At 41.4% G+C, this 17,460-nt stretch overlaps 1 protein-coding gene across 20 annotated transcripts in view; it reads right to left on the bottom strand.

Moving 5' to 3' along the window:
- The window catches only part of LOC100398424 (protocadherin alpha-C2), a 211,453-nt gene that overhangs the window by 127,383 nt on the left and 66,610 nt on the right, over positions 1-17,460 (bottom strand). For 2 of the 20 annotated variants that reach the window (XM_078360982.1, XM_035286205.3), the window contains exon 1: positions 12,570-15,107. The exons of 16 other annotated variants lie outside the window; for them this stretch is intronic. In XM_078360982.1, coding sequence (XP_078217108.1) covers positions 12,570-15,032 — 2,463 coding nt within the window. In that variant the 5' untranslated portion in view covers positions 15,033-15,107. Of the gene's footprint in view, positions 1-5,761; positions 8,300-12,569; positions 15,108-17,460 lie in introns of those variants that run through there. 2 more of the 20 variants (XM_035286321.3, XM_035286257.3) reach the window with 1 other exon arrangement.

The raw sequence follows: 17,460 nt of genomic DNA, 5'->3' as shown, positions 1-17,460 counted from the left end.
CCAGAAGAGAGTGGGGTCCAATATTCAACATTCTTAAAGAAAAGAACTTTCAACCCAGAATTTCATATCCAGCCAAACTGAGCTTCAGAAGTGAAGGAAGAATAAAATCCTTTGCGAACAAGCAAGTACTCAGACATTTTGTCACCACCAGGCCTGCTTTACAAGAGCTCCTAAAAGAGGCACTACACATAGAAAGGATCAATCAGTACCAGCCATTCCAAAATCACACTGAATGCTAAAGAGCTTCAACATAATGAAGAATCTACAACAACTAACAGGCAAAACAGCCACTTAGCATCAAAATGGCAGTATCAAATTCACACATAACAATATTAACCCTAAATGTAAATGGACTAAATACACCAATCAAAAGACACAGACTGGCAAATTGGATAAAAATCCAAAACCCATCAGTGTGCTGTATCCAGGAAACCCATCTCACATGCAAGGATACACAAAGGCTCAAAATAAAGGGATGGAGGAAGATTTACCAAGCTAATGGAAAGCAAAAAGAAGCAGGAGTTGCAATTCTCATCTCTGATAAAATAGACTTTAAAGCAACAAAGATCAAAAGAGACAAAGAAGGCCATTACATAATGGTAAAAGGATCGATACAACAAGAAGAGCTAACCATCCTAAACATATATGGACCCAACACAGGAGCACACAGATACATAAGGCAAGTTCTTAATGACTTACAAAAGGACTTAGACTCCCACACAATAATAGTGGGAGACTTTAACACTCCACTGTCAATACTAGACAGATCAACCAGACAGAAAATCAACAAGGATATCCAGGGCTTGAACTCAGACCTGGAGCAAGCAAACCTGGTGGACATTTACAGAACTCTCCACCCCAAATCCACAGAATACACATTCTTCTCAGCACCACATCACACCTACTCTAAAATTGACCACATAATTGGAAGTAAAGCACTGCTCAACAAATGCAAAACAACTGAAATCATAACAAACAGCCTCTCAGACCATAGTGCAATCAAGTTAGAACTCAGAATTGAGAAACCGACCCAGAACCGCACAGCTGCATGGAAACTGAACAACTGGCTCTTGAATGTTGACTGGGTAAACAACGAAATGAAGGCAGAAATAAAGAAGTTCTTCGAAACCAATGAGAACGAAGACACAACGTGCCAGAACCTCTGGGACACATTTAAAGCAGTCTCTAGAGGAAAGTATACAGCAATAAGTGCCCATATGAGGAGAATGGAGAGATCCAAAATTGACACCCTATCGTCAAAATTGAAAGAGCTAGAGGAGCAAGATCAAAAAAACTCAAAACCCAGCAGAAGACAAGAAATTACTAAGATCAGAGCTGAGCTGAAGGAGATTGAGACACGAAAAACCCTTCAAAAAATCAATAAATCCAAGAGCTGGTTTTTTGAAAAGATCAACAAAATAGACAGACCACTAGCCAGATTGATTAAAAATAAAAGAGAGAACAACCAAATAGATGCAATAAAAAATGATAAAGGGGAAATCACCACAGATTCCACAGAAATTCAAACCATCATCAGAGAATATTACAAACAATTATATGCGCATAAACTAGTAAACCTGGAAGAAATGGATAAATTCCTGGACTCCTGTGTCCTCCCAAGCCTAAACCAGGAGGAAGCTGAAACTATGAATAGACCAATAACAAGGTCTGAAGTCGAGGCAGCAATTAAGAGCCTACCACACAAAAAAAGCCCAGGTCCAGACGGGTTCACAGCCGAATTCTACCAGACACACAAGGAGGAGCTGGTACCATTCCTTCTAAAACTATTTCAAACAATCCAAAAAGAGGGAATCCTTCCCAAATCATTTTATGAGACCAGCATCATCCTGATACCAAAACCCGGCAGAGACCCAACGAGAAAAGAAAACTTCAGGCCAATATCCATGATGAACATAGATGCAAAAATCTTCAATAAAATATTGGCAAGCCGATTGCAACAGCAAATCAAAAAACTTATTCATCATGATCAAGTAGGATTCATCCCGGGGATGCAAGGCTGGTTCAACATATGCAAGTCTATCAACGTAATTCACCACATAAACAGAACCAAAAACAAAAACCACATGATTATCTCAATTGACGCAGAGAAGGCATTTGACAAAATTCAACAGCCCTTTATGCTAAAAACCCTCAATAAACTCGGTATCGATGGAATGTATCTCAAAGTAATAAAAGCTATTTATGACAAACCAACAGCCAATATCATACTGAATGGGCAAAAACTGGAAGCATTCCCTTTGAAATCTGGCACTAGACAAGGATGCCCTCTCTCACCACTCCTATTCAATATAGTACTGGAAGTTCTAGCCAGAGCAATCAGGCAAGAAAAAGAAATAAAGGGTATTCAAATAGGAAAGGTGGAAGCCAAATTGTCTCTATTTGCAGACGACATGATAGTATACCTAGAAGACCCCATTGCCTCAGCCCAAAAACTTCTGAAACTGATAAACAACTTCAGCAAAGACTCAGGATATAAAATTAATGTGCAAAAATCACAAGCATTCGTCTACACCAATAACAGACTTAAAGAAAGCCAAATCAAGAGCGAACTGCCATTCGCAATTGCTACAAAAAGAATAAAATACCTGGAATACAACTCACAAGGAACGTAAGGGACCTCTTCAAGGAGAACTATAAACCACTGCTCAACAAAATCAGAGAGGACACAAACAGATGGAGAAACATTCCATGTTCATGGTTAGGAAGAATTAACATCGTGAAAATGGCTATACTGCCCAAAGTAATTTACAGAATCAACGCTATCCCTATCAAGCTACCATTGACTTTCTTCACAGAACTGGAAAAAACCACCATGAACTTCATATGGAACCAAAAGAGAGCCTGCATAGCCAAGTCAATTCTAAGCAAAAAGAACACAGCGGGGGGCATCACACTACCGGATTTCAAACTATACTACAAGGCTACAGTAATCAAAACAGCATGGTACTGGTACCAAAACAGAGATATAGACCAATGGAACAAAACAGAGGCACCGGAGGCAACACAACATATCTACAACTATACAATCTTTGATAAACCTCACAAAAACAAGCAAAGGGGAAAGGATTCCATGTTTAACAAATGGTGTTGGGAAAACTGGCTAGCCATGTGCAGAAAGCGGAAACTGGACCCCTTCCTGACACCTTACACTAAAATTAACTCCAGATGGATTAAAGACTTAAACATAAGACCTGGCACCATAAAAACCCTAGAAGGAAATCTAGGCAAAACTATCCAGGACATAGGAGTAGGCAAGGACTTCATGAACAAAACACCAAAAGCATTGGCAACAAAAGCCAAAATAGACAAATGGGACCTAATGAAACTCCACAGCTTCTGCACGGCAAAAGAAACAGTCACTAGAGTGGATCGGCAACCAACAGAATGGGAAAAAAGTTTTGCAGTTTACCCATCTGACAAAGGGCTGATATCCAGAATTTACAAAGAACTCAAACGGATTTACAGGAAAAAAACAAACAAGCCCATTCAAAAGTGGGCAAAGGATATGAACAGACACTTTACGAAAGAAGACATATATGAGGCCAACAATCATATGAAAAAATGCTCATCGTCACTGGTCATCAGAGAGATGCAAATCAAAACCACATTGAGATACCATCTCACGCCAGTTAGAATGGCGATCGTTAAAAAATCTGGAGACAACAGATGCTGGAGAGGATGTGGAGAAAAAGGAACACTTTTACACTGTTGGTGGGAGTGTAAATTAGTTCAACCATTGTGGAAGACAGTGTGGCGATTCCTCAAGGCCTTAGAAATAGAAATTCCATTTGACCCAGCAATCCCATTACTGGGTATATATCCAAAAGACTATAAATCGTTCTACTACAAGGACACATGTACACGAATGTTCATTGCAGCACTGTTTACAATAGCAAAGACCTGGAATCAACCCAAATGCCCATTGATAATAGACTGGATTGGAAAAATGTGGCACATATACACCATGGAATATTATGCAGCAATCAGAAATGATGAGTTTGTGTCGTTTGTAGGGACATGGATGAATCTGGAGAACGTCATCCTCAGCAAACTGACACAAGAATAGAAAATGAAACACCGCATATTCTCACTCATAGGCGGGTGATGAAAAATGAGAACACATGGACACAGAAAGGGGAGTACTAAACACTGGGGTCTATTGGGGGGAAAGGGGGAGGGCCAGTGGGAGGGGGAGGTGGGGAGGGATAGCCTGGGGAGAAATGCCAAATGTGGGTGAAGGGGAGAAGGAAAGAAAAGCACACTGCCATGTGTGTTCCTACACAACTGTCTTGCATGCTCTGCTCATGTACCCCAAAACCTAAAATCCAATAAAAAATTTAAAAAAAAAAAAAAAAAGAACAACGATCATCACCTCTGAGTGACAGGTACATTTAAATATAAAAATGTATAACTTTATAAATCCATTAATCAACATGTATAAATACTGGAATCTTATATCAATATGCCTATATCTTACATAACAATAGTATATATTAACAATATAAATAAATGTAATAAAGAGTAAATACGTAATAAAAAAATAAAATTAAATTAAATTAAAGTAACAATGAGATGTCATTTCATAGAGATCACATTGGCAGATAGAAAAATCGCTACTGCTTTTTGAGACAGAAAGAGTGCTCATAACTGGTTGGTTCCAAAATACTTCGAAGGCAATCCAGCTACATGGTTTATAATTAAAATTATTAACAGTTTTGATGCTTCAATTCTACATCTGATTATCAATTTCATAGAAATTACACCAATATTTTAGGAACTATGTGAAATGATAGTACAGCATGGTTCATGAAGATAACAGAACACTTGACACATTGTGATCATTAGGTAAATAATATATAATTGCACACTTACACTGTGGAATACTACACAGCTATTTAAAGCATTAGATTTGCCAAAAGGTACACTTGGTCACCAAACATTTTGGAAATCTCTGCAAACTTTGGAAAAGAAACAATAACAGAAAACCTACCAGATACATATACGTATGTGCGTGTATAGGTATATATGTGTGTGTGTGTGTGTGTGTGTGTGTGTGTATATATATATGAATCAATAATGATCTGAGTGCAAATAAAAAATTGAAAGAAGTATCACAAGAAATTTTGCATGGGATACATGAGAGGGCAACACTGATGTGCCTAGAAGACAAAAAATTAGAGACCAATCAAAAAAGGTAAAGGAAGGAAGGAAGGAAGGAAGGAAGGAAGGAGGGAGGGAGGGAGGGAGGGAGGGAGGGAGGGAGGGAAGGAAGGAAGGAGGGAAGGAAGGAAGGCGCACTGTAAAAAAGACATTTATATGTAAAGTTATGGATCTCTTTAAAATAATATATGTGTGCTTATAGGTATACATTAAGTTAAAAATTTTAAATTTAAGATAATTAACCTCATTAAAACAAACATTTTCTAAATGTTTAAGTTCTCACAACGTGAGAAATTTTTTGTAAATGCTCAATTGCACAATAAATACTTAGAACTATTAAGAATACAACAAAAACAAAATATTCTTGTGTTGCACATTTCATTATGGTTTCTGAGTTAAGATTTCACTCTGAAGAATAATTCAACACATAATGTCCATAGCAGAGTTGTTAAATTCGATAACGACTGGCAAAATTAAAATTAAACTAAAGAATAATTTGAAATTGGCAGGGAAGATGACTTAAACAACTGCAAGGAAAGCTAAAGCGTTACTAAGACAATTTTTAAAAACATAAGCTTACCTCTTTCAAACATTCTGAATCCTCCTCCCTCTGGCCTGTTCCCTTTGCAGGACCCAGACAAGGAGGAAGGCTGGGACTGAAGGCCATAAGGTCTGTCTTGGGTGGGCCCTCCTCAGAGCACACCCTCTGCCGCCTCTGCTGCGAGTACGACCAACTCCCCATCGCGCTGGAACACACCAAAGTGGACTTGACCTGCGCGCACGCGCCCTCGGTGGGCGGCGCCGAGCACCTCAGCGCTGTATACAGCAGCAGCGTGAGCACCAATAGGCTGGACACCGCGCAAATGGCGATGATCAAGTACACGTTAACATCCACCAGCGCCGCTTTTGAACCCACAGCGCCTGCCAACGCCCTCGACGACGCCTTTGGCGCTTGGCCGCTCTCCAGCAGCGACACCAGCACCGTGGCTGTGGCTGTCAGCGCGGGCTCACCATGGTCCTTCACCAGCACCAGAAGGCGGTGGTGTGGCGCGTCTATTTCGTCCAGAGTGCGCGTTGTGCTGATCTCGCCCGTGTACAGACCCACGCGGAACGGGATGCGCGCGCCGACCGCAGCCGGCTGCAATTCATATGAAAGCCAAGCGTTGTAGCCGGAGTCGGCGTCCACCGCTCGCACCTTCGCCACCACATGGCCCGCACCCGCCGACCGCGGCACCAGCTCGCTCACTGTTCCTCCAGCGCTGCCAGCCCGGGTAGTCAGCAGCGCCGGCGCGTTATCATTCTCGTCCAGCACGAACACCTGCAGCGTCACGTTGCTGTCCAGAGGCGGCACGCCCGCGTCGCGCGCGCTCACCTGGAACTGCAGCAGCTCCAGCTCCTCGTGGTCCAGCGACTGCAGCGCGTACACCTTGCCGCTCTCCGCGTGCACCGACACGTAGCTCGACAGTGCGCGATCGCCCACCCGCCGCTCCACCAGCGCGTAGGACACCAGCGCATTTTCCTGCACGTCTGCGTCCTGCGCTGACACAGTGAAGATGTGGCAGCCCGGCGGGTTGTTCTCCTTCAGGAACACCGTGTACTCAGGCTGCGCGAACGCGGGCGCGTTGTCGTTCACGTCGGCCACCTCCACGGACACGCTGGCCATGGCCCACAGCGAAGGGGAGCCCCCATCCCTCGCGGTCACCACCAGCTCATAGGCCGACATGGTCTCGCGGTCCAGGGCGCTGTCCAGCACCAACGAGTAGTAATTCTTGTAGGTGGACACCAGCTTGAAAGGGACATGCGGCGTCAGAGTGCAGGTGACCTGTCCGTTTGAGCCAGAGTCACGATCGGACACACTGATCAGGGCAATGATGGCGCTAGGTGAAGTGTCTTCTCTGATGGGGAGTGACAAAGAAGTGATGGTAACCTCTGGGGCGTTATCATTTACATCTAGTACTTCCACCAAAAGGGTACAATGACCCACCATTGGAATATTTCCTTTGTCAACTGCCTCCACGGATATTTCATACAATTTCTTTTCTTCGAAATCTAGTTTGCCTTTTGTCCTAATTTCTCCATTGTTGGGATTTATGGTAAATGCATATACCACTGCAGGTGATACAGGCCTTCTAAATGAATAGACTATATCTCCATTTGTACCTTCATCAGGATCTGTGGCGTTTAGCTTGATCACTAATGTTCCATTCAATGCATTCTCCAACACTGTCACTTTATAAACAGATTGGTAAAATTCTGGGGCGTTGTCATTCACGTCCAGAATTGTGATGAGCAGCTGAACTGTGCCAGTCAACTCGGGTTTACCTCCATCACTGGCTGTCAGTAATAAACTATGTTCCTGAATTTCCTCTCTGTCCAATGTTTTCCTCAGTACAAGTGATAATGAAGACATTTGCTCACGACTATTTTGTGTGTCCAAAGCGAAATAATCGTTGGGATCCAGACGATAGGTCAATGCCGAGTTTACACCAATATCTGCATCGGATGCGCCATCTAGCGGAAATCGAGTTTCTGAAGGTCTAGATTCTGCAATGATTATTCGTTTCTTGCTTTCAGGGAACACGGGCGGGTTATCGTTAATGTCCTTCACCTCCACGTCCACATGGAAAACCTGCAGCGGCCTGTCCACGATCACCTCCAGGTGGATGCTGCATTCCGCGCTCCCCCTGCACAACTCCTCGCGGTCGATTCGAGAATTCACAAACAAAATGCCATTCTGCAGATTTATCTCCAGAAGGTCCCCGTGTGTTTTGGACGCTACCCGGAACAGGCGCGGCGCCAGCTCCGCCAGCTCTAGCCCCAGGTCCTGAGCGATGCAGCCCACGAAGGTGCCATGTTTTGCTTCCTCGAGGACGGAGTAGTGAAGCTGGCCACTACCGGTCTCCCAGGCTGCGAGAAGCAGAAGCCAGAGCAGTAGTTGCCGCGGTCTTGGGCCTCCTTGCCAGGAAAACAGCATGGTAGACTACAAAAAAACTCAGAAATATCTGCAATATATAATACCTTATCTCAAACTGCTTCTCAAGGCCCAATTTTTGTGGCTTCCCAGTGAGAGAGGATTTGCTAGAGGTATTCCGCTTTCTGGTAAATTTTCTGTAAGAAGGAAGAAACGGCGGCTCTTCGCGAAAACGTTCTCAGTGAAGAGCGACACCATGCGCATGAATGTGTAAGTGTAAAAATGACTTAATCTTCATATTTTCCAGTGATGTGGGATTTTTTCCATTGCATTTCCTGACATTTTCACTGCAAATACGTCATTGAAGATTAAGTGCTTACCTTCCCAGAAACAGTAAATCACTCCATTCTGCTCAGTATTGGATGTTAGCTGACAATTGGTCGATGAATATCATCTTGCCACAAATTTATTTTTCCATGTGTAAGACTTTCATGCAGAATTTTAAAAGACGGAGAATATTTGACATTTGTTTTGGAACAATTGATCTCTAGTTCTGCATAGTCATGTAGGTTTTTGTGGGACTGTCCTCTTCCTGTAATATTTTTCAAGACCTCCTCACGCAACAGCCATTGATTCCAAAAAGAAACGTAATAATCACATAAGAATAACATGGGTGAAGGTAAAAAACATTGATAAGTGATATATCCGCTTTTAAATAAATACATCATATTTGTAAATTTCCCTCAATGTGACTTGAGATGTGGATAAAATATTTATATTCAAAAGAAAAAGTTCAGTAAATATGTGTGTGATTTCGTATGTGAGTGTGTGTATGTGCATAAACACAATAATTTAGACCATTTAAATACAACAATGCTTTAAAGCTTTGGATTCTGTTTTCATAAAATATGCCTGGAACTAGTATCCTATTTATTTAATAGAATTTAAATTACTACCAGTTGATTAAACTTTCCATTTTCTCTCTCCATCTTATTTCATTACCACTGAGTAAAACCTTATCATCATTTAAATTGACTCTAATTTTCCAAGAAACAAGTTAGACAAAGATGTTAACATATCTTTAGCAAAGAAGAGAGGAAGTGGATCTTACTTTTATATATTGTTATAACTATCTCTACCAAGCCACAAAGTCCCAGGCCAAATAGTGTAATGAAAAATATATCATAGCTCCAATAATTATCCTGCCTACTCTGTGCACAACTCTATAGGAAATGACTGTTGGGTTTATTTCCATAGCTCTGCTTTCCTCTGAAAATTTAGGCAGAGTATTTGGTATTCACTTGCCCTCATCATCCTCTCCTGCTCCATTACTTTTACTAACATAGTATTCCTCTTATAATGGATATTGTTCCTTGACTCTTTCTAATTCTTTCTATCAGACCCTACATTTCTTTATTTACCTCTTCACGTAATTGGACTACATAGTCAACCTTTTAAAATATGCCCTTCCAGACACCCTAGAATCATTCACCTATTTATATTACTCCTCTAACATTCTTTTTAATCTCCAACACAGTTATCCTAACAATCCATTTTCTCTATTCTTCCTATTAAGCTGCTCAATATAAAGTAGTCACTTAGCCATGATGATTATATTGTCCAAGTTTACCCTCACCTTTACCTCAATTAGGCTTTCAAGTGAATTCATAATTAATTCCTCCCTCTTGCTTAAAGAGATTCTTCCATATTCTCTCACCTCTCTTCTCAAGTTCTCAGCCTCATTACCATCAGTTCACTTTCAGATGATTCATACATTGAGAGATGTCAACAATCAGAAATTCAATAGCTCTCTTCTTATGTCATCATTTCTCCTTATAGTATTTGTTTTCATTCTCTACTAGTTCTAAGGAAAAACTGTTCCCACTTTTAAGGTCAACCATATGCTCTTAAAAATTATTTTCTATTCTCTCTTTTATAGTTTTCATCTAAATTCTCCTGCTGCCTGTCTTATTTTTAGTGTCTTATTTTTTACTTGTTTCTTTCCCTCACACTATGAAGATATGCAAACATCTTTAACCAAAATACGTACACACACACACACACACACACACACACACATTTAAACATTACAATTCTGGGGGGAAAACCTATTCAATTTATCTTTTCCCTTCACCCTTAACTTCTAACATATACTTTATATAATGCACTTTGAGTTTTATTTCAGATTCCTGTTGTCTTTCCTCCTATGATTTTAAGCCTGCTATAATAGGTTGAATGTCGGTTCCCAAAAAGTTATGCCCACATCTTAATCCCTGGAACCTGTGGATTTTACTTTATATGATGAATGATGTGATTAAGTTGAGGATCTTGAAAGGAGTTTATCCTGAATTATCCAGATGGGTCCTAAATACAGTCGCATGTACCTTTGTAAAACCAACACAGAGAGAGAGACATGGAGAGGAGGAGGCAATGTGATCATGAAGTCTGAGAAGGCTGAGATTGCAGTGGTGCAACCACAAGCCAAGAAACACCAGCAGCCATCAGAAACCAGCTGGAAGAAACAAAAACCAGTTTCTTCCCTGGGGCCTCCAAAGAGAATACAACCCTGACCACACCTTGACTTGGACTTCTGGTCTCCAACACTGTGAGAGAATAATTTCTGTTGTTGTTGTTTTATAGTACCCAGTTTGTGGTCATTTCTTATAGCAGCCATAGGAAGTGTCACACTTACCCACCTAAGTACCTGAACACATTGCTTTTCATTTTTCAGTGTCTGCCTTGGCAATTTTATTCTTTCATGAATTTATTTTTTCCCTAAATGAGTATTCCCAAAATGTATGTCAATAATCTCTTCTGAGATCTAGACCCATATTTCCAATCACAATGGTATTCTCCTAGGACCTCAAAGTAACATTTTCTTAAATGTTCATCTCCATTCTCTATCTACTCAAATACATACAAACTGTTTATCCAGCTCTGTCCTGCAACTTGGTTAATGGCAATCTCATCTTCTCAGTTGAACAAACTAAAAAAGTGAGAGTCACCTTCCACTTTTGTTTATCTCTTATCATTCGTATTGAGTTTGTCATTATCCGGCTGCTTCTGCTTTGCCAGTGCCTCTTATATACGTCTTTTTCAATTCATTTCTACTACCACAATTTAAGTCTCCATTACTTGCTACGTAATTTATTATAAAAGAAATAGTTTTCCTGCCTTCAGAATCTCCCCTGCTCTAATCCCTCAAGTATCACCTTCATTCACCACCATAAACTGTGCAGTTGTTCATGCTTATCTCTTCATCTCTAAAATGTAAAATGTTATCTATCTTTCAAGACACTCTTCAATAAAACGTTATCTGATTTCTAAGGCTTACTCCTATTTCTAAGATAGAGGGAATTGCTCAGGTGATACATTTCAATACCAAGTAGTTATTTAAAATTATTGATTGAAGCTGAGAGAGGTGGAGCCTGCCTGTAGTCTCAGCTACTTGGAAGGCCGAAGCAGGAGGATCACTGGAGCCCAGAAGTTCAAGTCCAGATTGTACAACATGGCATATTTTTAAAAAAGTGATTGAACATGTACTATATTCCAGATCCTAAAATAAAGATATGTAGGAAAGCAGATATAAGCCTGGCAGTTTTAATGCCTTCACAACCAGGTTGGGGTATGTAAGACTTTATTTCCTGGTTAAAGAGAAGCCTTTGGATATTTTTGTAGGAATAGAAAGTTAAAATAAGTAAAATGCACATAAGACAATTCACTTAATAATAGGCACAGTACAGTGGTGTACCATGATACGTTTGGGATCATCCAAAACTGGGTTTGAGGCATGGTTGGTACCAACTGCACTGTATGGTATAGATAGTCAAATATTTTTAAATTGAGAAATGATCTTATTATGTTTCATGTAAATAAGAGTAGTACAGTAGCTATTCCCAATTGAAAAAAGAAGGTATTGAGTGAGCAATGAAGACAATCATTCATCATATGTCAGACATATTATTTATATTATTGTGATAATACCTGGAATATAATGTGAAAATATCTAGATTATACTGAAGTTAGAATGGTGATCAAGAAGGCTATTTTAAAAGCCAAAGCACATGAGGAAGAGTTAAAGAATCCGTTAATGGCATCTGGTAACTCTTTCTACCATTCTTGCAACTTATCTGTAATCTTGAACTTATGAACAAATTAAAATAAATTTTAAAGTTATCAAACATCTGGCCAGTTTTAAATCTAATATACTATTATTTTTCAAGGTTAACCAGTCATATAATAGAAAATATTATAGAAAAATAAAAAAGTGTGGTTCTCCATGGCTTCCATTATATCTATATATTTCCTTCATTAATATTACAGAAATACATAAAAGTTCAAAATGAGTAAGAATGACCACAAAAGATGAGACATGCGATAGTTTAAAGGATAAAATCATGAGAAAATAAGAGAATGCAGTAATAACCTAAACGGAAGTTCTTCAGGGAAACAAATATATCTAAATAATATAACTTACTTCACTGGGAGGACTTAAACAATCTTCTCTAGACAGCTGAAGGCTTGGACTGAAGGCCATGAGGTCTGTCTTCGGCAGGCCCTCTCCAGAGCACACCTTCTGCCCCCTCTGCTGCGAGTAAGACCAACTCCCCACGGCGCTGGAGCAAACCAATGTGGGCTTGCCTGAGGCACACCCGCTCACAGTAGGAGGCGCAGAGCACCGCAGCGCCGTGTACAGCAGCAGGGTGAGCACCAACAGGCTGGACACCGCACAGATGGCGATGATCAGGTACACGTTGACATCCACCAGCGCCATTTCGGGACCCACAGCGCCCACCGAGGCTCGCAACGACGCCTTTGGAGGCTGGCCGTTCTCCACCAGCGACACTAGCACAGTGGCCGTGGTCGTCAGCACGGGCTCGCCATGGTCCTTCACCAGCACCAGCAGGCGGTGGCGCGGAGCATCCGCTTCGTCCAGGATGCGTGTCGTGCTGATCTCGCCCGTGTACAGCCCCACGCGGAACGGGATGCGCAGGCCAACCGCCGCAGGTTGCAACTCGTAGGACAGCCAAGCGTTATAGCCAGAGTCAGCGTCCACCGCGCGCACCTTCGCCACCACGTGGCCTGCACCCACAGACCGCGGTAGCAGTTCGCTCACCGCACCTCCTGCTATGCCAGCCCGAGTTGCCAGCAGCGTTGGCGCGTTGTCGTTCTCGTCCAGCACGAACACCTGCAGCGTCACGTGGCTGTCCAGAGGCGGCACGCCCGCGTCGCGCGCACTCACCTGGAACTGCAGCAGCTCCAGCTCCTCGTGGTCCAGCGGCTGCAGCGCATACACCTTGCCGCTCTCCGCGTGCACCGACACGTAGCTCGACAGCGCGCGATCGCCCACCCGCCGCTCCACCAGCGCGTAGGACACCAGCGCGTTCTCCTGCGCGTCCGCGTCCTGCGCCGACACAGTGAAGATGTGGCAGCCCGGCGGGTTGTTCTCCTTCACGAACACCGTGTACTCGGGCTGCGCAAACGCTGGCGCGTTGTCGTTCACGTCGGCCACCTCCACGGACACGCTGGCTGTGGCCCACAGCGAAGGGGAGCCCCCGTCCCGCGCGGTCACCACCAGCTCATAGGCTGACACGGTCTCGCGGTCCAGGGCGCTGTCCAGCACCAACGAATAGTAATTCTTGTAGGTGGACACCAACTTGAAGGGGACATGAGGTGTCAGTGAGCAGATGACCTGTCCATTGGCTCCAGAGTCACGATCCGACACGCTGATCAGGGCGATGACGGTACCCACCTGAGCATCCTCTTGCACAGGGAGCGACAGTGAAGTAACCACTACTTCAGGAACATTGTCATTCACGTCCAGAACTTCCACCAGGATCATGCTGTGACCTGCCATGGAAGGAATCCCTTTATCAATGGCGTTAACCTGAATTTCATAGGCATTATTCTCTTCAAAATCCAGTTCACCATAAATTTTAATTTCACCTGTGACTGGATTTATTGAAAACACACATTTCTCACTCACTGGCAAAATCATTTTGATCCCATAGGAAATTTCTGCATTCAGTCCTTCGTCTGGATCGGAAGCGTTTAGTTGGATCACTCTCGTGTCGTTTTGGACATTTTCAGACAAAACTACTTTGTAGCTGGGCTTATCAAACGCCGGACCATTGTCATTCACATCCAGGACTGTTATTTGAATCTGAACAGACCCTGTTAGCTCCGGTTTACCGCCATCTATTACCATCAGCAATAAATTGAGCTTTGGCGTTTGCTCTCTGTCCAATAACTTGCGAAGAACTAATTCAGGCAATATACTTTTATCTTTTTTTGTTTTTATTTTAAGCTCAAAATGGTCATTTAGACTTAACGTATAGGTCAAAAGAGAGTTTACGCCGATATCCGCATCAGAAGCGCCCTCTAGAGGAAAATGAGAGTCCAGAGGCGCAGATTCAGAAACAGGTACCTTTTGTTCACTTTCTCTAAACACCGGCGGATTGTCGTTAATGTCCTTCACTTCCACGTCCACATGGAAAACCTGCAGCGGCCTGTCCACGATCACCTCCAGGTGGATGCTGCACTCCGCGCTCCGCCCGCACAGCTTCTCGCGGTCGATCCGAGAATTCACAAACAAAATGCCATTCTGCAGATTTACTTCCAGAAGGTCCCCGTGTGTTTTGGACGCCACCCGGAACAGGCGCGGCACCAGCTCCGCCAGCTCCAGCCCCAGGTCCTGCGCAATGCGGCCCACGAAAGTGCCGTGTTTGGCCTCCTCCGGTACGGTGTAGTGGAGCTGACCGCTCCCCATCTCCCAGGCTGTGAGGAGCAAAAGCGAGAACAGCAGAGGCTGGGATCCCGGGCCTCCTGGCCAGATAATCACCATTGCAGAAAATGAGGGCCTCTGAGTTGGGACAATCAGTTTTAAAGAATCGCTCGCCTGAGGTATTCTATGAGCAGTCACCCTTTTCCGTAAGTACATATTGAATAAATTTTTTCCAGCATTACGTTCAATATGGAGTCGATCCTATTCCGTGAATGGTTGGAATGTGGGTGCGGAGAAAATATTTTCCTCTTTCACCTTTTGAGTGCAGAGCGACATCCTGTGACTGATTATGTAAGTACAAGAAAGATTCTGAGGTTCTTTTTGGTTTAGCCACCTCCTGGGTCACTCTAAATTCTACTGTTTCGACTTTGGGATATTTTTCATGGATAATTTATAAATGCAGATTTAGTGAATATACATGATATTAGTAACAAAACCAATAATTTTATTACACTGCAATTTAAAAATATTTTCTGCTTCAAAGTATTATAAATCTTTCAAATACAGTATGCTAGAAGCTACATTTAAACTATCCATGGAAAATAATATACAGAATAATATACATCACCCCTGCCCTTATATAGCTGACAAATTACACTGTTTCAGTAACTTTTAACCTTCACAAGCACTCCATCGTAACATTTTAGAAAAAGTAAGAATTTTATATTTAGCAAAGAATAAGAAACTAAAATATATCTATTACCAAACAATATTTTACTTGTATAAATTGTCTTATTCATAAATCTGATGAAAGAATTCATCATAAATAAGAAGAGTGTTATTGTTTTTTGGTTCCTTGATGCTTGAATGTGATAACTTTTCACATAACTGCTCTCATTTCCATTACATGCTAAAACAAAGCTCAGGAATAGATTCTGGAAAGTTTTATTCTAGCAAATGTAAAGCACTTTCATCTGAAATGTTTAGTTGAAGCCTCCAAATTTCACACTATCCCAAAGTAACAATGGAGCGTGAATATGAGAAAGATCTCTTAAGTGTTTTGGAGCCTAATCTCATTGACTAAAGTCAGGAGAATATGAAGTTGATATCAACCTTTTGCTTTTTCTCTAAATCTTTCCCTACAGGTCATTTAATAGTTAGAATATGCTTCTCTTCAGAAAATCAGAATGGTGACTGTGATGCCAGGGGGGACTCAAAAGACCTTTCATGATTTTGTTCATTAATTCAAGATCAGCTTTAAGAGAAAACAAAACACAGATAAGATCCTACAGCTCATTGTGAACAAGTGAAAAGAATAATGAAGAAAGGCTCTAAAAGTATAAGATAACTTAAATCAACTATAAAACTTTAAGTAATCAAAAACATATTTGAATTTTGATGCCATCAGGCTAATTATTTAAATTGTCTAATATTACCACCAAGCCACCAAGTTTCTTTCTATTTTTCATTTTCAAAAGTAGTGAATGTACTATAGGTGCTAAGGAACTTTTTTTTTTTTTTTTTTTTGGAGTTGGAGTTTTGCTCTTGTTGCTGAGGCTGGAGTGCAATGGTGTGATCTCGGCTCACCTCAACCTCTGCCTCCTGGGTTCAAGCAATTCTCCTGCCTCAGCCTTCTGAGTAGCTGGGGTTACTGGATGTGCCACCACGCCCAGTTTATTTTGTATTTTTAGTAGAGACAGGATTTCTCCATGTTGGTCAGGCTTGTCTCGAACTCCCGACCTCTGGTAATCTGCCTGCCTCGGCCTCCCAAAGTGCTGGGATTACAGGCATGAGCCACTGCACCCGGTCATGAGCTTTAATTTTTAAAAATGGGCGACTGAGCAGGACTCTATCTCAAAAAAGAAAAAAAAACTGTTATGTAGTTTTCACACATTCTTTGACCTAAACAAATTACTAAGCCAATAGGAACATCTAGGCTTAGCTTAATACTTAAACAACCAAACCAGAAAATACGTTGAAATTATAATTTTATGTCATAGAATGCAATCTTGGCATTGAGAATAAGTCCAAAAGAAATAACTTTGTAGAAGTCTGTCCAAGTAGCTTGAATTATCTAAAATAAACATTGTTTATGTGATATAAAAATAATAATTTACAAATTTTTAACCCGTACTGAAAACATTGCAAAGTCTTTCCAAGATCTTGAGTTATTCCAAAAACTTCATTTAGAGATGAGTAATCTATGTCCTATCTAATCTTCACATTTTTTATATTTACAAAGTTTCATAAGTGGTTTGATGGTTTAACCACTTTTGAGTCTGAAATGTTTTATATTTTTATCTTGTTGCCTTCTCTTGAATACTTAAAGAATTTTTTTAGCCAATGAATATTAAGGTGCAAAAGTTCTCAATCTAAAGTCTATGAATGGGCTTCAGCATAGACTCTTTGAATATTGTGCCACAATATTATTGAATGTTATGCCTCTATAAAGGGGGGAAATAGCTAGATGTGATTCTCAAAATGGTCAGTAATTCCACCACTCTACATGTAGTAAGAATAACCAAATATGAAGAGTGACTCAAAAGTAAATGATCTTTGCTCAAATCTTCAGATGGGATTATACCACGTGGAAAGAAAATTTCAAAAACATTAAAGATAAGACATTAAAAGAGCAGTTAAAATG

Source organism: Callithrix jacchus, chromosome 2, assembly GCF_049354715.1.
Source record: "Callithrix jacchus isolate 240 chromosome 2, calJac240_pri, whole genome shotgun sequence".
NCBI classification, from domain to species: Eukaryota; Metazoa; Chordata; class Mammalia; order Primates; family Cebidae; genus Callithrix; species Callithrix jacchus.
The sequence above is the reverse complement of the archived record's forward strand: the minus strand, read 5'-3'. Positions and strand labels throughout refer to the sequence as shown.